Genomic DNA, 23,356 nt, shown 5'->3' on the forward strand with positions numbered 1-23,356 from the left:
ACTGAAATAGAATGAACTCAACTTGACTCATTGAATTGAAGGACAGATATAACACAGTAAGTTCAAACATGTCAGCAGTGTGAGTCACAGAGACCTGATTTAGAGTTTTAAAGACAGCATATTTATCAAAGAACGCTATAATTCAGTGACATCAACAAAAACCCTTTTAAACTCACTTGCTTGCCAGATGAACCTTGGGAGTGACGCCAAAGTCTCCAAAAAGGGTGACAAACACATTGGCATCTGTCCCGGCTCCCTTTACATCACCTGTGACAGTGACCACCTCATACACTGAAAGAGACAGGAGATTGGAAAGAGGAAATCTGTACAGCGTTGTCCACGTCGTAATAAACATTACAATTCTGAGAGAATGAGAGCACGTACGGTGGATAAATCTAACAAGGTCTTAATAATTAAAAGAGTTAAAACTTGAATAAAAGGACAAACACAAAGTCACATCCTCTCACAGTGTCCAATAATCTATAAACATTAGGCAGCATTATGTTTCCTTCCATGCACGGTTGCCAGGGAATTCAATGCGGCGAATCTGCAGCGAATCCATGTCTGGTGTGTTGCAGCAGCCAAGCCTCTCTCACATTTCACAAATGTGTCCTTTCATCTGACCAAGCCACTGAGTTGATGGGAGGGTAAACAGGATCAAAACAGAATACACAGTCTCTGAAATGTGCCTCAGTTTGTGTCATTTGAGGGTTTGTTATGGAGGAGGGGAAGATAAGAGTGGACATGCACTGCATGCTTGCAGTATGGCTCTAGGGTTGGCAGTATTGATCTGTCAGTCCAGCACTTTCGCCCAGACTAAATGTCTCTCTACTAACTATTGGATGGATTGCCATGAAATTTGGTACAGGCATTCATGCCCCCCTCAGGATGAACATTAATCACTTTAGTGACCTTCAGACTTTTCATTTTGCTCCACCATCAGGACAAAATTTCAATTTGCTTACTTTGTAGTTCAGTTACCTTGGTTTAGCTCCAAATCCCTGCAAAACTAATGACATTCCCATCAGCCTCAGCTCTACCTTGTATTCAGTGTTAATTAACTGTAATTTGGGAAACATGGTAAACACTGTACCTGCTTAATATCTGCATGTTAGTATTGTCATTGTGACCAGGTTGCACGTCCATGTTAACATTTAGTTCAAAGCACCATTGTGCCTATGTACAGCCTCAGTGCTGCTGGCATGGCTGTGGACTGTTATTCTTGTAAGTTGATGTATAATCAGATCTTCTTATTGTATGAGTCACAATTCAATATGCTGGTAATGACTTATTAAATGTTTGTAAATCCCAACACACAAACAAATAATCTGTATTTTTTGGAAAGGATTTGTGAAAAAGCCTGAGATTGAAGTCCAGTCTCAACATTAAATCTTGAGCAGGAGATTAGTCACTGATTGGCTGTTGCCTGTGACTCAATAGCTCAGCCTATGCAGTAATGGTAATTCTATAGTCCTGCTGCACGCCTGTACGTAAATGTAAACTCTTCTCTCTTGTGGTTATGTAAGATCGACTGGAAGGTATGGCCAACGGAGGATAACGTGATGTCCAATCTAGGTAGACTGGTGGACTTGGTTCCCTGTAGGAATTGAAGGGAAATTCACAATATACATAACTCGACATACACACACAAAGAGGAAGCAGAGATAGAAGACAAAACATCCAGGAGAGGAGGAAAGGCGAGTCAGAGACCTGATAAAGAGCAATTTGACCAAAGTCGATAGGGACATGGATACCTAATTAACAGTGAGCAGAGCTATTAAAGCCGGATTAAAGTGAAAGAGAGACACCTGATAAAATCAGATAGACAGTGGCCTGGTAAAACTGAGCCGTGATAAACTCCTTGGAGTGTCAGAGACCTAAGGGAGCCAGTGAGGTAAGAAAGACATGTCCACAGGCATGTATCACTGCTACTGATGCTAAATAATGACACTCACTGCCCTTGTCACAATCCCTACCACAGTTTCTTTATGGAAGCATGTATCTGGCAGTAAAAATGCTGGAAAATACAATGAAAATGTCACATTTTTTTATCTGCATTTTCCTCATTAAAAACACCTTCGCATACAGCTGAATGCTGCATTTTCCAAATGCTCCTTTATGCCAAATTGTGTTTACTAGTCTCTCAGGCCAGTGTGTGGCTGGGTTCATGCAACAAAAGCACTTTGGTTAAGATTAAGGACAAGTTGTGGTTTCAGTTTAATAACACAGAAAGCACTTCCTGTCTAGACCTTTTCAGTATTAGACCACATTCTTTCCCAAACTGTAACTCTGTAAATGCCAAACATAACCATAAAAACAATATCATGTCTTAGTTGCTATGAGTGGATATCGTTTCAGAAAAACACAGTGCTGTTAATGGGTTAATGGGTCGCTTTTCAAATGATGATTGGCAACTTTATTCATGACTAATGGATGACAGTCAAACTCGGTTCTTCTTCCCTCTAACCAAACAACAACAAAAAAGGTTTTAAAACTGTTTTAAAACCTCTGGTCTGCTTCAAGAAAGCTCCTCTGGCTCTGGGCCCTGCCTCTGGCCCTGGTGGTTCTCCCAGCCCCTGAGACTGGGACGGCACCCAGCACCTGTCTACCTCAGAGCTTCTGTTTGGCTCCATTCATGTGGAACATAACTGAGCTTTCACCCAAGAACAATCACAGAGGGATTCCCTGGGTGCTCCTGCTCAGAGTTGAAAGGAACTGAAGGAAACCTGTAATCAACATGTGACCAGCTGGGACACTGCGGCAGGTACAGTACATACATCACGTATGTCATGAAACTGAGTCTAACCTAAAATACTTCTCTTACCTTTCTTTTTGTAGTACTCATCCTCATATCCATCAGATGAATCGGTGTGGTAGTCCAGCAGCTCATTCTGGTAGATAACAGCATAGTCTACCTGTTTGTTCTTGGATTTTTTACCCTTTTTCTTTTTATCTTCGTCACTGTCCGCCGATCCCTTCTTTGCCTTCTTCTTTTTCTTTTTCTTTGAGTCCTCCTCCTCTTCCTGCTCTTCAATCAAAGGCTCCTCATCATCATCATTGTGAGACTTCTTCTTCTTCTTGCCATCTTTTGACTTCTTGTCCTTGGATCCCATCTCCTCTTCCCCCTCTGGATTCTCTGCGGAGGATTTCTTCTTCTTCTTCTTCTTCTTTTCCTCCTTTGCTCCCTCAGTCACTTCCTCTTTGAGCTTCTCCTTTTTGGAACTGGTCTTGGGGTCATTATTGTTCTGCTCACCCTCCTCAGCTTCATTTTCAATCACAGCACCAGCACCAGCATCATCATCTGGCTTCTTTTTCTTCTTTTTCTCTTTTACTTTTTCGCCCTCTTTTTTCTTCCTCTCTTTCTCTGGGGCCTCCTGATTCTCAGAGCTCTCGGCACTCTTGTGTTTCTTCCGACTCTTCTCTCCTTTTGTGGTATCCCCGCGGGTCACACCTTTGCTCCTCTCCTTTAACTCTGGCTCTGGTTCCTCCACTTCGTCATTGACCTCTTTGGTTTCTTCTGAAGCTGTGGATTTTTTCTGTTTCGACGGCATCTTTTATTTATCCACTTCCCTGGCCTTTAGTTTCGTAAGTGCTGCCTTGAGTTTCTAATCGTGTAAGACAATTCATTTGACCCTTGGCTGCAGGGAGGTTCAGGGACTGTGGTGTTCAGAGCAGCATGGGTGTGTGCGGCTGCAGGTATACAGACTCAGGACATGCAGAGGGAGAGATGACTGCCTGGACGTCGCCTATCTGGGCAATATATGGCCATACAACCAACACACACCACTCATGAAAAATTACTGTCACCTCAGCACTCACGTGACCCATGGGAGAAAGCCCTGTGAAAAAGGAGCCTTGCACAGAGAACTTATCCTCTCTGCCACGGTACTCTCCATTATTCATGGTGTTAGGATCGCTTTACGGGCCGGGGGCGTCTCGCTTTTACCTGCAGCCACACGCACACAGACAGGTAGACACAGACACATACACACACACACACACACATAATCTCACCCTTACAACTACTCCTCTTTGTTTATTCTGATATAACAATGTGTGTGTATAAATCACATTTCAGCGTAAACTCTAAGGAACAGTCCAACACTTTGGAAAATATGCTCATTTGTTTTCTTACCAAAAGTTAGATGAAGAGATTGATGCTAGACTCGTGCACATATATACGCTCATTATGAATCTAGAGCCAGCAGGTGATTATCGTAGCTTAGCATAAAGACTGGAAACAACAACAACCTAGTTTAAAAGGCTCATGGAAGAACTATATGGTCCGGAGAAGCAAATGCATTTCAATTAAGTTTCACTCTATAATATATAATACATATATAAAATATTTGGTCACATTTTCAAGTGTGAAATGAATCTGAAATCATATTTCAGTGATGTATACAACTGATTCACATTGCTCACTGCAATAAGCAATCAGTATGAATTTCTTGCACATTTCTTTGCTAGCGTAGATTTTCAAGACAACTTCAGTGTAAGACTGGCTGAGGTGTCTTTTCAGATGTATGCACAAAATTTTCCTCAAATTATTTGTTTAGCGGAAAAAAATATTTTCAGTTAATTAATTATGGATAATTAATTAATTTTGCAATGATGTATTGTTTTAAAATGGACAAAGAAATGTGAAAAATACCAAGCAAATATCAAATATTACACTAATAGTAACTAAAAGTAAGACAGACTTCTGTCTTCAGTAACACAGTTTTTACAGTAGCACAAATTCCTCATATGCATATCTTTGTTGCAGTTCCATCACACCAGCGTACACATCTGCACCTGACTATGAGCCAAATCATCCCATTAGTCTTATTGCTGCTACCTGACACCTGATAATGCAGGCATCAGGGGGAAGGGCAGAGTTTGGTCATATTGATCTTTCAACATCAGATTATCCAACCTACAGCAGAGAGTCAAACCTCATTTGACCCAGTGCACTGAGGAATCATCCCGTAACAATAAAATACAAAATGTCACAGTCCAGTTCAGACAATCAATCAGTTGTATGTTTCGCTGCCTTATTACTTTCAACTGTTGTCATTACGTTTAACTGTTTTGCTTGTTTATTCATTACTTTTAACTCAAGTTAGCTAACTGTTTATCCTTAACCTCTAGGTAACATTTGCTAGCTATTGCAACAGTTTATCCAGTAGTTTTGCTTATTTAAATCTTTAATCCAGTACTTTTAGTTAACTACTTCAGCTTTTTTCCGGTACTTTTAGCTAATTGTGACATTAGCTTACTGTTTCGACTTCTGTGCCGGCTTGCAAAGTAACGTTTTACACACTTTCATTCACACCTGGTGCTCAGCTAACTCAACATTTGGATTTCTAATCAAATCATTATATCTGATTTTTTAAGTTTCTGAAACTACACAGGCTTTGAGCATATCCTACATTCATGGAGAGGCACCCACCTGGAGTATGAATATGCCTAGTTGAGAATACTGCCTTAAACCTATTTAAAATCCATCCTATATATTAAGTCAACTGTCATTAGAAAATTCAATTTCTAACTGATTGCATTAACCTTTCTTGTGCTTGCCGACTCGGTGGAGCCATCCTTCACTGAGTCAGTCTGTGAGAGGACACTGACACCGGCTGCTGCTTAATTATTGAGGTGTTGACAGTAGCTTTGCTTAACGAGCTAATTGGAGGAGACAAACCAAAGGTTAACTGGTCTGAAATGAAGCAGTTAAATTAGCATCTTGTGTCGTCCTGTGTCGCCCTCAGCAAGCACAGCATGTCGCGGTCAACACAAAATCTGAAAAATCTTGTTAATCAGGCAGCATATTAAATATATTCTTATTTATGACAAACCCCACTCATAACAAAAGAATAATTAATCCATAAACATACAAGTGAGAAAATCCAAAGAAGTTTATTTACAAACACAATACCAGTATAAAGAATGATCCAGAGTCAGTTAAGAAGCACTGTGTTATATATTACCTCCATTCAGTACACAGACCAGTTCCCTTCCTTTTCCATTCTTGATTTAGTTGTGTCTGTACAACAATTTAGAGGTCAAGCCAAAAGATTTTTGGTGTTCATATTTGTTAACTCATATCTCTTGTGCATTAACACACAAAGAGTTTGAATAAATGAGGAAAGAAACAGCATGTTTAAATCTTATTAGCAATGATGCCCTTTGAATACAAAGGACAGCCAAGCACGAACAGAGGAGTGACAAAATATTAATTTACAGTCTCTTAAAACCTTTTGCAGTGTAGCCTACAACATAATAAACAGTAAAAAAAAACCCAACACAGCTTTCCAGTGCTCAGTTGCAAACTGAATGCTCACAGTTCAAAGAGTAAGGTGAAATAACACAGTAGTAATAAAAGTGTCGTAGCACTTCACAAAAGGGCAGCAACCGTCTTCATCCTTGCATCTTTAATCAATGAAAACTGCATCCACTATTATACAATTCACTGCGACAAATCCATTCATCTTTTCTGTGAAAAGGTTTGTGTATATATCTCCAAAAGCACTGTGAACATCAGTAGAGGCTTAAGTGTAAACATATTTCAGTGATCATCGAAGCAGGCACACACAAAGCCAAGTATAGAGTAGAGTCATGCAGAGCATTACATGGTTATGAGTGGAGTTCACAGGGAGTAAGAACTGCTGATTCCAATACAATATAAGCTGAGAGCTGCACATGAATTTCTATACCTTAGAGAGTCTTATATGTCCTTTAAGAGACAAACTAAGATTGAGTTTAATGTTATGTATTTGTAGATAAGCAAAACACACGGGTGCATTGCATATCATCTAGAGGGTTTGATATCTCATAAGGCAGCATGGCTTAAGACATGAATGACAGCGAGAGGCTGGATCGCTCAACAGAGCTATGTTGCTTTACAAATTGGACGGCGGCCTTGAAAGTCAAAGTTTTCATGAACTGGTGTCATTGTGAGATATTTGTCTGACTTTTGCCGAAAACCTCCTCTTCACTGCTCCTCTCATACACCCCTTTTCACCACAAATATCAGAAGAAAAATGGGAGAAGGTAGGCCACTGAAAACAGGCCAGTTCAGTAGCGTTTCAAAATATTCACCCAATAGGAAATAGATTACAAAAGTAGACAACTGGATGTTACAATTTTGTCTTTTTTTCATCAGTTTTTGAGTATTAGCTTAATATCAAGGTTCAGGTTTTGTTTTACACAAACATTAAAAGCTGCCACACCCACAGAGTGTCTGAGATAAAGAGAGAAGAGAGAGAGGGGGGATGAGGGGCAGAAAGACACCCACTGCGACCCATTTCAGCGTAAATATTTGTGCAACGTTGAGTAGAAAACAACACCTCTGTACAGCAGAGCCACTAGAAAACTTCACAGAAACAACATCACTATGAAGACCACTTTCACATTAAAAACAAGCATCCTATGGTTAGAAAGTCAGATATAACCATAGTGATTTGATTGACTAAATAAATAACTTAAGGTACACATCAAAAAGAGAAGTATGTTGGCAATTAAAGCAAGCAACCTTCAGTGTGTCGTTGAATTAGTGAGAGCGAAGAAGTGTGCGCTCCGAAGGCCTACTCTCTTTTTCAATAGGGAGGAAAAAGTGAACTGTCTCATTGACTGAAATAAAACAGCAGGCTAAACTGATTCAAAGTGAACCAACTAAAAGGTAAAATGTAGAGGAGTGAGGAATCACGTGCACTGCCCCGTGTGCACGTTAATGATGCCACGAGTATGCATGTGAATGAAGTTGAAAATTTCATGGGGCATCGCATGGAAGCCCGGCCGTGGCTTGACGTTGTCATAGTAATGGTGAGTGATGAAGATGCCGGAGGGGTTCATGGGAAACGCCCAGAAACCGTAGAGGTGGACTTCCTCGCACATCTCTAAGGCGGCGGTCACGAGCATCAGGCCGCTGCTGAGCCGCTTGGCCCGGACGCCCTGCACTGCCCAGAAACGCTGCACGTTAAGCAGGTACTGCGGGTGGAAGAAAAACACGCCTCTCTGCGAGTCGAAGTCATCCAGCATGTACTTCACTCTGAAAGATACATCGGTGTTGCGGGTGTTGTAGAAAGCGGGAAGCACCACTGAGGAGTTCTCGTAATTCTGGAGGACTTCATAAAACGGTCGCCGCCATTTCTCCAGCTTCTGAAATCTGCAGAGGAAGTCAAACAAGAGATGAAAAAAGCCAAAAGCGAAGGACACTAAATACAGACTGAGAGGTATCACTCTGACTCCTCGCTCACACCCATATTTACAGTACCTCTCCGTGATAATGCTCGGATTTATTGTCACCAGATCTGTTTTAGTGCCGACATCGGCTGTGTACTTCTCATTAATAGGAGGTATGTTGCACCTGCAAAGAAGAAAATCCACTGACAAAGGAGTCCAAATGCATTTGATTTGACACATCTCAAACTAGGCATGCTGGGAAGACATAATCTAGAGCTGCACAACTAATCACATGATAGTTTGGCCTCTAACAATAAATCAAACTTAGCTTACGGTTTGCTAAACCCCTCCAATCACAGCTTAGCTTTAACTAGCCTGTCAAGCTCTGGATTTCTCAACATGTTGAAGCAGTGTGCATGGGGCTGTCGTCGAGTGATGCTTCACTAAAATCTGTCAGTGCAGCTAAGCATTTTCATTGGTCGCACTGGTGCACCTGAAAATTAGCAGGTCTGATAGACAAAATGTAGTGTGCTGTTATTTACATATGTCTGTAATCAAGGACCCGTTGTTACAAAATTATTAAGAATTTCAAGTTGTAAATCGTCCACAGTGCATAGGTAGAACAGAAAAGCTTGACAGGCATAGCAACAGTAGCTAAGGGGAATGAGGCCTAGCAACAGCCAGTCACAGAGAACCCATATTAAGTACACATTATGCAAATGTTAGATTTATAATAAAAAATGTAAAACTGGGGGTGATTTGCCAAGTGCAAAACAAAAATTCTATTCCCCCCAAAATAAAATAAATCCTAATAATCACAATCTTAATGGTGAGCAAAATTAATGAATTAATTATCACGACAAACACTGAAGGATTATAACCTGAATACCTAAAGACAAAATCTGCCGAGTCAATTTCCTTTCCACATTTGCTGTTCTTGATGATGCCGCCATTTCCAATGACAGCACACTTCTTGTACTGTGATTTGGAATACGGCATATCCTGGATGAGGCAGACATATTTTTGTTAAATTCAGACAAACAGCATTGAGGGTTCTTGAAACCAAATAGATCTTGTCACCAGGTTTGCAGCATCAGACCAACGGCAAAATAAGAGAAGCTAATATTGAAGAACATAGCAAACAGTGATGGACTCACATCTGGGAACATTTTGAAGACCTCAGTGGTGATGGGAAGGATACCACTGGTGTCCACCTCGTACCTCAGCTTGGTCCCTGCAGGAGTGTTCCTCTTGGTGGTGAACAGAAATGAAGGAGCGTTACAGCAGCGAGACAGAGACATCCTTAAGGAGGACACCAAGGAGAGGATGGGGTTAGTTTATTTATAAATGACTTCAAATTAGTAGCAAGAGCAAAATTATTAGTTTTACTATAGAGCCCACTTCTGTACGTGTGAAAACAATATTTGCAAAATAAACCTCTTTTTTTGCTGAATATTTTCTTCTCTTTTCTCATGATCTTATTATAAAACAAACTGGGCTTTCACATTTGATGAAGGTGACAAAATGCAAAAGAAAACATTTCATGCATGTTTTTGTGTATATTATTGGGCTATGAACAAACAAATTGTTTTTTACAGACTAAGAAATGTGCAGAATGTTACTCTGCATTGTTGTTTATGTTTGGGGTCAATTCAACTCCAACATAGACCTATTTAGCAGCAGTCTTGCACAAACGATTGTGCGAACACCAATCACAGATATAGAGAATATATTTCACTTTATTTCATCGTGTTTTGCAGCTGGAGTCTCTTAGACTTCAAAACAGAAGTGATGTGTCATTTTAAATGGCAGACGTCTGAAGCTTATCAGTTAAAAATCATGATTTTTAAAAAATCATCATTATAAAATTAAGGCATTTTAAAGTATTGAATTAATGTTGAGTATGTTTTTTGAGCTGTTTAGGACACCAGTTAGGACACTGGGGTTGAAGGTGGTGCCTTAAACAGAGATAGCAGAAGAAAAGAGTGTGTGCAGTGTGCTAATTGAGGGGTGATGATGAAATGTCTTCGGCTGAGACTGAGTCATGCTTACTTGAAGTTGCTGGTCTCCTCTTTGTTCTGCTCCCATCTGCAAACCTGCAGGTTTCGCCATCGCTCAAACAGCTCTGAGGTTTTCACCCTGGCAGACAGGCAGAGAGACTTGTGGAATAAGGAGGGATACCCATGGCCATGTTTTTTCCGATTTACCATGTCTCTACAAGGGTAGTAAAGTGAAGAAAGATCACCATGACGACTTAAGAAGACAATCAAGGGGACAGAGAATTGCAGTGATCATTCTGTGATTACTCTGTGATGCTGCTTGATCTAGAATCGCTAATACAAAGACAGTGGCTTCATCGAGCGTGTCTGTAAATAGCTGCCCTTGATCTGACATTTCCCTTGAGATGATTGCGAGATGTGATTTGCTTCGGGAGGCAGGGTGGCACCATTACTTGTCTGTCTGGCACAGTGACAGCAGCTGTTCTCTGCCTCAGTCAGAGTGGCCCATGGCCCTTCATCAAGCTCCAAGAATGCGTTCGACATTAAAGTTTGGCAGCCTGAGGGAGACGCACAAAAGGTCACTGGACAAGGTTCACGTTCATGAGGAAATGCGCTGCTCAAATTGCCGTCGGCACAACTGGCTCATTGAGGGGTGTGATGAATCTGACAAATAATCTGCTGCATTATGTGAAAATGTGTTATTAGCAGTGAGACGCAATTAGACTGACAATAAAAGTAAAACAACTTTCAGCCATAAAATTTTGGTGATAAAATGCTAAAAGTTGGATGTTGTGGCAAGATTTTGAGCATTGTTCTACCTACCTACCACGCTTACTATTAAATAAACTGAACATGTTTGAAATATATTCACAATACATACTGCCAATCATATATTAACACTACATACTCTTCTGTTGTCTCTTGTTGTGTATTTTTAGTCACGCAAGCAGCGTTCTTTAGGGAAGGCATTGTGGGCCACTCCAGTTCACACTGAAACAACTCAACAACTATTGGATGGAGTGCCATGAGATGTTGTACAGACATTCATGGTCTCCAGAGGATCATCCTGTCGGCTTCTGTGATCCTGTGACATTTCCTCTTGTGCCGCCATGAGGTTGACATTCGCAGTTTTTGAGGGAAATGTCTCAACTGCTACTGGATATGGATGAATAGCCATGAAATTTGGTACACACATTCATATTCCCCTCAGGACGTATTGTAGTAACTTTGGTGGCTTCTCATCAAGCGCCACCGTCAGGCCAAAATCATAGCTCGCCCAATACTAATTCCTGACAAAATACTCGCAAACCCAGTGACTTTCAGACTCAACTGTACTTTGTTTGGTGCTAGTTAGAGCTGTTTAGCATGCTAACATGCTGAATCTAAAACGTTGAACATGGAAAACTCCACACCTGCTAAATATCACGTTTGCTTTCTCACTGTTAACGTCTTGGCATGCTAATGTTAGCATGTTGCTTAAAGCAGTGCTGTGCCTAAATTAATCCCCACATAGCAGCTAGCATGGCTGTAGGCTAACCTTGCTACTCTCTCTCCTAGTCCTTTTAAGGTCCCACAGACAATATTTTGATGCTAATTAGGATTGTTAGTTGTGTTTTCAAACCTGATATTGACTTCATTTGGGAGCTGAAATACATTCATATATCATAAATCAGGTGGTGAATTGACTCTATACGTACCTGACAGGTGCTTGAGGATTGCCTTAGGGGAAAAATAGAGGTTATCCTAAACACGGTTGTCGGCTACATTTGTTGGACATGTCATAATGATCACTCACATTGTCAGGACTTTGACGTCCATAATCTCCTGTCTGAGCTCCCTGCATGCAGTGGAGTTGTACTCAAAGGAGCCATCATAGTTCTCCAGATACCTGGAGGGACAGACACAGTCATCCTCTGCCTAAACGCTCCACACACAAGAGAATCAACAGAATTAATAAACAAATAGTGGATAAAATGCAATATATATAAATATATATAACAGCGTGTAAAGGAAAAAATCTTATATTTACTACAAAATGTCTATGGTTTGACTTAATGAAATAATAGAATATCGGTATAGCATTGTGGGATGACAAATGACAGAAGTGATGAAACTGATTTTAGGCGTCACAAACAGGAGAGTAACATACTGTTTACTGGACACTTGCACCAGATTCTGTTACATCTTAGTCTAAACCAATGTGATACACTAACTTTACAAAATTAATACTTCTCATATTTTTACCTACTTAATAGGTTATGGGGAGAATTTTAACGCTCGTATTCTGTAATTGGAATATATATATATATATATATATATATATATATATATATATATATATATATATATATATATATATATATATATATATATATATATATATATATATATATATGCTGTATATTAATTCAGAACAGTTGGGGTTGTTTCCAGTACATAGCTTGTTTAAGTTTAGTGCCTGGTGGACATGCTTTTGTGTGAGGTAGTACAGAATAGTTATACATTTATATACTGTAATTAACTGCGATAACATGAAATTTTGACTCAGTGGCTGATTTATTGATATTTCGTTAGATTGTGTGTATAAACACATGCACAGGTGTTCATGCAAACAGGTTATCATAACATGGTGGAAATAAGCAATAAGGTTTTTGGAAATTAGTATTTTTAACTAGAGCTAAAGAATCTGCGAGATTGATTTTACACATATAAAACAGTCATTGCATTGAAATGGCAACATTAACCAAAAGCATACAAAATAATGTCTTCAGTATGGTGGTGTGACTGTGTGTTGGTGGATTTGACAAAATGGTTCTGCAGGGAAGGTCGAATTCATATCAAGGTGTCAACAAGTTGCCATTTATCTGTGCACTGATGCAGCAGAGCATTGTTTTTACATGCAATCCATGTGCAGTCTGGATAAAATGTGTGTTTGTGTGTTGGAGTTTGCATTTTTACTTAGAGGGGAATTTACTGAAATTGACAAATAAAGGTTTTATGATATATTAAATAATAAGAAATATTTAATATCTAAGTCAGGGGACTCAAACCATAGAGAGGAAGAAACCTCTTTAACTCCTCACATTGTTACATCTAATTATATGATGGATTATGGTTTTGTAACTCCATAATGACTTAAGTAAGTGCATCAAAATGTAACTTAAAGTCTTGAAACTTACATGCAAATTACTACGCAGGCATTAAAATGTGAGAGATGTCCATTAACATCCAAATGATTTCGTATAATCAGCAATAGTTTCACTCCCAGAGGGATTCTCTCATCAGCCCTGATCTACAATTTTCCTTTTAGGTTTTGGGCAAAAGGCCAAAGAACTGACAGTCATCTCTCTCTAAATAAACTAGTTTTATATAAATAAAGATATCGATCTGTACAGGAATCAAAGTTTCTGAGGTACATTTGAATCTATTTTTAAAGTAATGCTCGAGGGAAGGTCAGGGGATTTAATTCCAAAATGGCAGCAATTGCAATATGTGCTTGTTAGAATATTGTTTGCTGTCATCAGATAGATAGGATGTAGTGTGGTGTTTAGGAAGATGGAAATATTACCTGTGGCTGTGGAGGTAAATGAGTTAAAAATAATAATAGTCATGAAAGAACACAACGAGCAATACAATGGAGGGATGCGTTAAAGGAACAAGATACTGGGATGGAGTCGTACAAATAAGGAACAATGAAACTGGTTGTCTACATCCACCTGATGATGCAGTGTATTTCTGAGGTTTTGTATCATATATTTGACCCTTCGAATGGGGCTATTCATGCTTGTTTTAGCTAAGATGATGAAACCTTTGCAAGTGTTCTCTGTTCAGTTCTAAAAGCAAGACAATTATTCACTTGATGAGATGAATTTCATCCCGTATGGCATCTTTGTTTAACTGTACAATGCTGGTTAAAAACCAATCCAGACTAACCAGCATTTTACCACAGATACTGACATCTACTGCTCAGTGCAATTAGGATTTGGAGCTTTGGGGGGAAAAAAATCTGGCAGGTTCCTGTCTTATTGTAACAAGGAAAGTAAAGTGGAAAAGGGGTAAATCCAGGTCGCAGAGAGAGACAATGCAGATGTGAGAAGGGGAGATAGGGGGAGCAGAGAAGTGTCCACACTATGTACATGGCATACACACAGAGCTGTGCAGAACACATGAGACACATATTGAGGAGGACAAGGCATTTGGAAATGGGTGCTGGATGGGACACAGAGGAACGAGGAGAAGCCAGTACATCAACAGGAGACCGTGGTTCTACCAGCTTCTGGAGGGGGGATGGGGTTTGGAGATCTGGGGTCGAGGTGAACAGGATCAGACAACATGCAAGAGCAAATCTGAAGTGCAACCACCACTGAAAAAATATGAGAGTTTATACCTTTCAAACTAATGAAAAAGAAAGAGGCATTCTTGGGTTTCTGTGAAAATACTTAAAATGCCTTCAAACTGGCCTACCTTTGAGGGCGTTTTTTTTTCTTCTTAATATCGGCTAGGCAGGGTGTGACTATTACGGAGATCTGTGAATCTGGCTGAAAATTCTGACGGAAACATCTGTCAACATGCAGACAGGTAGGTTAAGTTAGAGTTAAATGCGTGATGTAGTCCTGTGACATCACCACCCCTGCTAACTTGCTAAATCTGCAGATTTCAAAACATGTAGAGAAAAAAAAATGCAAATATGCTGCTTGTGTTCTCTCTATAGCATCTGAGGAGCCTGGTGGGCATATCAGCGGCCCAGTCCACACATGCAGGGCTGGGTCGTCACTAAGATGGATTTGAAACTTGTGTTCTCTCTCACTCCATCTCTCTCTTTCTCTCTCTCTCACACACTCTCTTTTGTCAGAGGTGTTGTGCAGTCAGTCAGGCTGGAAAGGTACCTTTTCCTTCCATTTCTGGCAGGCTTCAGAGATCCATCATCCGAGAAATTAACGGGACCGGTCCAATTTCCTGTCTCGTCCCCTTTGAGTCGGCTAAACTGTTGCGCACTAGTAAGAAAATGAGTCAGTTTATTTTTGGGATTTATTGTCCTCACTGTGCAAATGTCAAACACATACAACCAAGCCCATGTGTTCACTCACAAAGCTCAAATTTGCACATTCACGCACTCGTACACATATACAATCAGGCGGACCAGCTTTTTGGCTCAAGAAAGCAGTCAAGGTATGACACCAAACATGGTTAAAATGAATTGTCTGTTAATGACATCATGGTTTAAACGATTAGTTTATGCTCTGCTGGGCTGTTGCCACTATCCTGAGTGTGAGTCAAACACTTACACCCTGCAATATTGGCCTGCACGAGTGTTAGACTTGTAATTCAATATACCAAAGTCAGAGTGAGTTAAGGGAGGAGCAATAATTGCTGCCAGTGCTGCTGCGAATGTCAAATTACTTCTTAGGAAGAGATGCCAACTGATTTGCTAAGTGTAGGTAGTACAAAATAGCCTCTTTATACCATATATTCAACGAGATATCACTGTTAAAGGGGGATTTGTGCATAAAAATGGGTTTACTAGCCATGTTTAGCACTACACAGCCTGTGAAAACATTTTTTTTTTTTTCTGTGGGGTTATCTCAACTTGTCTGCGTCTAATGAAAAGAAGCTTTGGCTGCATTGTGAATATAGATGTCAGGATATCTGGACCTCTGCTACATAATTTTTCACTAAAACCATCACATCAGAGGAGGCCATTCGGTGCAGGTGGTTCATAGCCTTCAAATTATGCAGATGTTGTGCGTTCTGACATTTAGAGAGAGGAGGGGCTTCACAGTAATCTACGAGGAGTCATTTTTGGGCTTAGAACAAGGAAAACTTAGATCAAATCAAGCATATTTAATTGTGAATTAAAGGATATGGCCTGCAACATTCTACATTTTTGTCACTGTTGGCAAACACTGTTGTTTATAGCAAACATTACTCAGGAGAAAATTGTGTATTTGTTGAGACTATTTTCAGTCACAGGTTTTATGTGTTGGCTTGTATTTCAAAGATCATGTATGTACTGTACTCAGTTTTTGGACGACAAACAAGGTCTATGTAACAGAGGAATACGCTGTATCAGGCTTTGGTCTTTTCATGGGATTTGTTTAGATTATGAAATACATAGAATATAACCAGACTTTTCCTTTAGGTAGGAGTTGTTACATCTTCATTTGTGAGCACACTATTCAAATTCCATACCCAAATATCAGTGGGTGAACAGCTTCTCCTCTTACGGACTGATTATTATGCAAGTATTCATGTGTGACTCATTTCTGTGAGTGCTCTGTGGGTGTTGTGCTAAATTCAGCAGGGAAACTGAACCCAAAGAGAGCCTTTCTGGGTGCATTATGTGCGAGGGCATTCATCGTCAAACTCATCTCAGCGCTGATCTGCTGGCACATTCGGGTCCTCTGAGTGCTGCTTCAACATCTCAACGACACTCTGCAGCCAGCTGCAGAACAGAGCACCCTAAAATCAGAGAGATGTTTGTGCCTCGGTTTTGGGATGTGTGCCTATGAGAGGACAACTGTCCATGCAATTAAATTAAATCTTGATTTCTAACTAAAATGCTGTGAGTTGATCGATATCACAGAGATTGTCCAATACTGATATTTTCCAGTGTTGTGACTGTCAAAAAAAACCTTAATCAATCTCATGTTGCTGCTTCCAACTCGCAGATCAAGCAACAGACTTCAATCCAGATAATAAAAGCCAACTGACCTCCCATTGACTCGATTATGTGCACAATCCAGAAAGTAATGTACGCATTAGATCAGATAAACAACAAGCACAAAGTTGTTCTGCAGCACTAATGTGCTCTGGTTCTGCCCTTCAGCATTGTTCATGCTTCTTGCAAGCAGGAAGGACACTTAAGGGTTATGAGATTTCGGGTTTCAGGAAAGGGTGGGCACATCGACTCAGATGTCCATTTAGTATGTCCTGTGTAACCACTAAAGACTACTTCAGATGGGCAGATGCTTTATTGTCCTTACCAAAACCAGAACTAGAATAATAAACAGAGGTTTATCTGAGATGGCCTTGCTGGTGTTATTCTTACATCATAATTAATGTTGCTCCAGAAACATCAAGGGAGCAGGTCATAGTGAAAGAATGGGCCAAGCACGGGACTGAGACAAACTGGAGCTTGTGTCCATTGTGGGATCTATTTTCATATCGTTATTATTTTCATTTTCTTTTTTATTTTCAGTTTTCTGCTGCAGTTTGGTCAGGACTACGCAACAAAACACTTGGTTAGCTTGAGGAAAAGATCACAGTTTGGGTTAAAATAGACCCTTTCACAGCATTAACCATGATCGCCTCGTGTGTTTTTCTGGTCTTTTTCCCCCAGTTGCAAAGCTACGGCGTCATAGAAACATGACAGTTGCAATAATGGTCCAAGGAGCAGCCTTAATTATAGTTGTAGGAACAACAGCAACAACGGCGATATCAGATTGTGCAAAAACAGATGCGCTTTCCTTGCGCTCTCTCTCTTGTTTCCTCTCTGCATTAACTTTTAACAGGGGATCACTCCTGTAAAGTGCAGTGACTTATAAATTATGAAATAGAGCTCCCATGCGTTGGTATGTACGTACAGCTCTGTCATCTGCAAGCTGAAACTAAAAATAAAAAATAAAAACACAGAAAACTGGTCAGAATCAGGGAGATAAGACCCAAAGACATAATGCATCAAGAAGGGTTCATGAAGAGTCACATGTACAGAAGTGATTCGTTTTTTGATTAATCAGTTAGTCAGTCTGCAGAGTATTTACCATAAAGCCAACAAGTAAGTAATCATTTGTGTCATTTATGTCCGCTCTATTTGTTTTGTATCACTGAAAATGGATATTCTTTTTCAAGAAATTCAAAGATGGCACCTTTTTCCTGGTGTTTTACACATTAACAATGAAGATAATCATGAGTGACAGCCACATGCACGGTGCTCATTGTCAGGCGGTTACTAACCAGCCCGCTGCAGCCTGGGGCCTCTGCTGCGACTCTTTCCAGCTGCAAGTATTTTTAGATATCGGCCTCTTCAAGTCAAATAGAGTTGAAAGTTAAGATGACTTCCTTTGCAGAAGTGTGTCACTCTCTCTGATCATATAATAACCCTCCCTCTTCAATCTGCCACTGCCATTTTATAATCCTACATCCTCCCACACCTGCTTCCTAATGTGGGTGAAGGAGGGTAGGAAGAGGATTCATGCGACACCATAAAGTGACTCCAAGGAAACTCAACGGCCAGATGTGTCAAATACAACGCTACATTTAGAGAAGGGCCCTTTGACCTTTGGAGATCTGAACTGTTACTCCCCATTTCATCCAATCATTCAATCTAAGCACCCAAATGTCTCCTCTGCCGCCGTTCTAGCATAAACGCCTCAATTTGTAGACTAGTTTTTTCTGTGATGCATCTCCTAACGCCTGGGCTTGACGGGGGATGAGGCTGGGTGTGGTCGAACCCATGTGGACATCTGACTGTTTATGCTTGGAGAGACATCATGAGATGACGTCTTCTCCCTCTCTCTCACACTGCATCACACACAAACACACATGCAAACACAAGCATTTCATCGCTCGCTCTCAGTCTCTCACTCTTGCCTTCCCCTTCCTCTCTCTCCCCCACTTGCACTGAGGTGTGTGTGCAGACAGACTGTAGCAAAATGGCTGCCGCTGAGCCCACTGGTTTATGTTGTGCGGCTTGCCCCCCCCCACCCCATCCCACTCGACCCACCTCCTAGGCCGAGCGCTAGGAGTAAGGGCACAGGCGAAGAAAGAAAGGTGCATGTGTCGGGTCTGAATTCATGCATCTCACCGCAGAGGTGGGGATGCCATGAATCCACATTGAGTACTGTCAGACCAGCCCAGCAGGGTGGCAGGGGAGGGGTTAGCTGTGGGGAGCTTTCAGATTGCAGCACATATATGTTTGCTTGGATGTAAACATATATGTGCTGTCTGTAAAATATCTGGAGGTGGGGTTTTCTCAGATTGTTCCTTTTGTTTGGAGTGAGATTTTGTGTTCTTTGTGAGATTCTTTAAACCACCTAAAGATCAAACATCCCGGCTTCTCAGCATCTGCTCGTCTCACACTGAAATTTGTCTCAGATTGTAAAGGAAAGGGGGCTGCAATTTATGGGTCTTTAAGTGGGTTTAGATGCAAAAGTAGACTTCCAGCCAGGGTTCAGCTCAAGAATCCATATCAGACAGATAAATACTGTTGCAGAAGTATTATAAAACATGGCTCTGCAGGGGCTGTGAGTGCAACCTGGTAAAATGATTTATTGACAGGGACCAGTAAGAAATACACATCATCTTTATCACGTTGAAATCTGTAATCATCATCAGCTCCAATAGCTTTCAGCTGCATTATGATAATCTGATACCTCTGTAAGATGTAGGCTAGGACCAGTCAAGAAGGCTGAAACGGAAAATCAAATAAAGATCTTTGGCGAAAAAAAAGAAAGAAAGGGAAACCATTACCATACACAGATTGGGCACTGTGTATGGTATGAATGTGATGCTTCATTTTCAGAAAATATCAAAAAAATAAATCCAATGGAAACTGTTTCTATGCCACTGGGAAAAAAAGATGGATGGTTAATTGCTATTGTTCTTTGCAGCCATTAAAGCTTGTTCTCCCAATACGTCCCGACATGAAGATCATCCAGAAGACTCTCATTTATACTGAGCAATTTATCCGTTTATCAATCATGAACATTTTTTCACCATTCAGCCATTAACTGGAATCAAAACCGAGTAAAAGCCTCACATAAACAGCTATGAAGACATGCGTTTTAAGGCTGTACGTTATCCTTACAGCAGGTGAGTTATAAACAGGCCTGCGCGCTAATTGCCTATTCTTAATGACGATAAACGGAAATAACCGACACTTACCTCTTAATGTAGTTTTTTCCATAGAGAATCTGCTGCAATAGTGTGACGAGTCCAAATGCGCAAATAAATATAAAACAAAGCGATCTGTTGCCGAGTATATCTTTTCCCGACGACGGGTCGGCGTATGCCATCCTTCGGCGCAGCATCCAGGGCTGACGGTGACACCCGGTTAGGTGTCTCTCTCCGCTGCATTCAGGACCAGGAGCGCCGGTGTCTTGTTCCCGCTGGACAGGGCATCGTCCATCACCTCTCTAGGCTATTTTACTGCTCTCGAGCCGCAGCATCACTGGTGCTGGATGATAAGCATCGCAATTTAACGCCACTTGTGACCTCAATTACAAATCATTAGTGGGCCTGTGTCCACTTTTGCAAAAAAGCAAAAAAAATAAAAAAATAAAAATAAAAAAATCTGTGTTTTTATATATATTCTGCAAACGGACGAGCGGAAAAAAACATGAAACGTCCCGTGTGAGATTGTGGAATTGCGGATGCTGCGCGCTGCTCGTCTCGACGAGGTGCAGCCGCTCGATCGGACGCAAGCAATGCAGATTATCCAAAATAACGCGCTCAGACGGCTGGTTGTCTAGAAGCAATCTCGAAATGTTTAAATCGGATAAAGCAAATGCATCGATGGCACGCGCGTTTTTTTTTCCTCCTTTAAATTAGCGATTCGAGCTGCGACAGTAACACACACACACACTCACATCCTCCATGCTTCATCTCCAATCTGAGCAAAACTGCGTGACTGAAATGGAAAAGCAGGAGGAGGGTGCGCCTTTTCTCAGCCTGGCGGCCGGGGGCGCGCCGCGCTTCATTCAGATGCTCCTTACTCAGCCAAAACCCAAGGTCATGGTCTCCTTTACAAGGAGGCACCTGCGCACTCAAAATACATTATACAGCCAAGTTCACCTGACCTCCTTAGGCCAAAACGTACCAGAGCCCGAAACTGTTTATTATAGTCTACAATTACATTTCATTGTCATTTCTTCAGATCTGATGCTGGCGCGCACTGCACAGGATATTTATTATTTTATTTTCTTGCAGTATGACAGGTTGATGGAGGTGGTTTTATGTGTCACTAGTATTAGCCTCTGTACTTTGTGAAGTGAAATATAACATTTTCTGCAGTACATGACTAATGGCTTTTTGAAGTTAACTTCAGCATGTCCCACCACTGTTTTAGGACCTGGGGATAATTTCAAGCCTCGACAGCAACGCTGTGGCGAGGTAAACCCTGATGCCATGACAGTGACGTCTTCTTAGAGCCAAACTCCTGACAGAAGTCAGTGGATCTTTTCGCCGCTGGTGCTGATAACTGTATTAGTGCCATTGATTTCTGCCAGTGTTGGCTTTGACAGCTGTTTGATCACGTCATCCAAGTCCATCTGGTGCAGTCTGGGTTGCTTTAACACCTTAAGAAGCAGCAGAATTGTGGGTGGATGGGAGAGAAGAAATACTTGACTAACCATCACATGGTCATAATGGTGTCAGACTCTTATAGACCTGAAATGTGGGAACTGTCAGAATGTATCTGTCTTGCACCTCAAGCCTAACACTTTATTTTTACTTATATATATTGTGCAACAAACAAACATAATTTTGGTTATGTTACTTTTAGTGATCTGCATCACTGAACAGTCAAAAAGTGAGATAGAGGCACAGAAATTTGAATTCTTATAATATATTTTACTCCATCACTTTATTATCTGCCACTTAGCCTATAGGTCCAGAAGGCAGCAGGATGAGCAAAGTAGCCAAGACAGCCTTCTCTTGAGCCATGGCCTTCAGGCCCTGAGGCAGTCCCAGGCCAGATTGGATATGTAGTCCCTCCAGTATGTTCTGGGGCTGCCCTAGGGCTCCTCCCAGTTGGATGCGCACATCATATCTCCAAAAAGAAGCATGCAAGAGACTCCACTTCTCTCGACAGATTGACCCTGTCACCCTGCAAAGGAATCTTATCTCTCCTTGTATCTGCAATATTATTCTATATGTCACTACCCAGAGCTTGTCATCATGGGTTTGGAACATGTCCATGGCTGCCGGGCAATGAGCTGTTGGGTCCTACTGATGCCTACTTCCTCCCACTCTCTGTGTACTGTGTAAGCATTCAATCTGTTTCAAGTACCATCAAGTACAGCTCACAAAGCAGACAACACAGCAGCAGCAAAGAATTATAACACCTGTCATCATGTAACCAATGCTTCATACAAGTTCCATGATTAGCCATCTCCATGGCTACGAAGCAAACTTAAGACGTGAGACATTCAAGATTCAAGATTCAGGATTTAAGATCGTCTTTATTGTCACTGAGCATAACATGTCAGTGAAATCTGCACTGCAACCCCCATGTTAGAAACAATAAGAAAGATAATCAAATAAAATAAATATATTAGAATAAAATAAACTAATATGCAGATAAAAATATATGTAAATGCAATAAAAAATATGCCAGAAATGAAAATATACTAAGACAAGAATATACTAAAACAATAAACAATGAAATATACCAACAGCAGAACGTATAAGGCATTGGTTAATATTGTATGGTTGTAACATTTAAGCAAGTCTGTGATTGCTCACCTTCAGCTGGTTCAGAATGCAGCAGCCAGGCTTTTGACAAACAAACAAGGACAGCACATTACCCCCATTCTGGCCCACTTATACTGGCTTCTTGTATGCTTCAGTATTCAGTTTGAGATCCCCCTGATCACTTTCAAAGTCCTCCATCACATGGCACCCTCTTATATTTCTGAACTTATAACCCAACACAAGCCTCTGTGCTAAAGTTACTCAGATCTTCTGATTAAATATCCCAACTCAAAACAAAGGGGGACCATGCTTTTACTGTTTTAGCTCCAACACTATGGTCAGGTCAGCTGAATCTGTTCCAGATTTTAACATTTTTTTAAAAAACCCACTTGTATCGGCTCGTGTCTTTCTAGTTTGCTGCTTGTAATTCCTATTGGCTTTATTTGTCTTTTAATTTTCTTTTGTTTGTTATGCTGATTTAATTGTGAGTATCTTTCTATCTATATATTGTGATATTGTGTTTTTACTTGGTGTTTTCATGATGGGAACCATTATGCATTCTTTTTAACTGTGGAGCACTTTGAGATTCCTGTTTTGAAAAGTGCTGTGAAAATAAACTTTACTCACTTGATGCTGAGAACAGTTTTCTTCCCACAAGCCATCAATCTGGTGTCTTAAGTGTCAATAAACTTCTAACACTCAACACTTCCACGTATCTTAGCTGTATGTGTGCACATACTTGGCGACTAAAGCTGAATCTGATTAAAATAAATTACACACGT

At 40.7% G+C, this 23,356-nt stretch overlaps 2 protein-coding genes across 3 annotated transcripts in view; both read right to left on the bottom strand.

Annotated features, from left to right (window-relative positions):
- The window catches only part of LOC121623290 (lipoxygenase homology domain-containing protein 1), a 28,446-nt gene extending 24,895 nt beyond the window's left edge, over positions 1-3,551 (bottom strand). The window contains exons 1-2 of the mRNA XM_041960532.1: positions 2,825-3,551; positions 177-291 (exon numbers count right to left, since the gene is read on the bottom strand). Coding sequence (XP_041816466.1) covers positions 177-291; positions 2,825-3,551 — 842 coding nt within the window. The remainder of the gene's footprint in view (positions 1-176; positions 292-2,824) is intronic.
- Positions 3,552-5,922: 2,371 nt separating this feature from the next.
- Positions 5,923-20,633, bottom strand: st8sia5 (ST8 alpha-N-acetyl-neuraminide alpha-2,8-sialyltransferase 5). 2 transcript variants are annotated; one of them, XM_041959997.1, is made up of 9 exons: positions 20,046-20,633; positions 15,050-15,157; positions 14,628-14,723; positions 11,959-12,051; positions 10,216-10,302; positions 9,321-9,465; positions 9,053-9,165; positions 8,255-8,347; positions 5,923-8,146 (listed from the first exon to the last, which is right to left on the bottom strand). In XM_041959997.1, exons 1-9 carry the CDS (start codon positions 20,189-20,191, stop codon positions 7,684-7,686), a joined length of 1,344 nt encoding a protein of 447 aa, XP_041815931.1. In that variant the 5' UTR covers positions 20,192-20,633; the 3' UTR covers positions 5,923-7,683. The 2 variants fall into 2 exon arrangements, with proteins under 2 accessions (XP_041815931.1, XP_041815932.1); XM_041959998.1 differs by lacking the exon at positions 14,628-14,723.
- Positions 20,634-23,356: the final 2,723 nt, after the last annotated feature.

The sequence above is a fragment of the Chelmon rostratus genome, chromosome 19 (genome assembly GCF_017976325.1).
Source record: "Chelmon rostratus isolate fCheRos1 chromosome 19, fCheRos1.pri, whole genome shotgun sequence".
NCBI classification, from domain to species: Eukaryota; Metazoa; Chordata; class Actinopteri; order Chaetodontiformes; family Chaetodontidae; genus Chelmon; species Chelmon rostratus.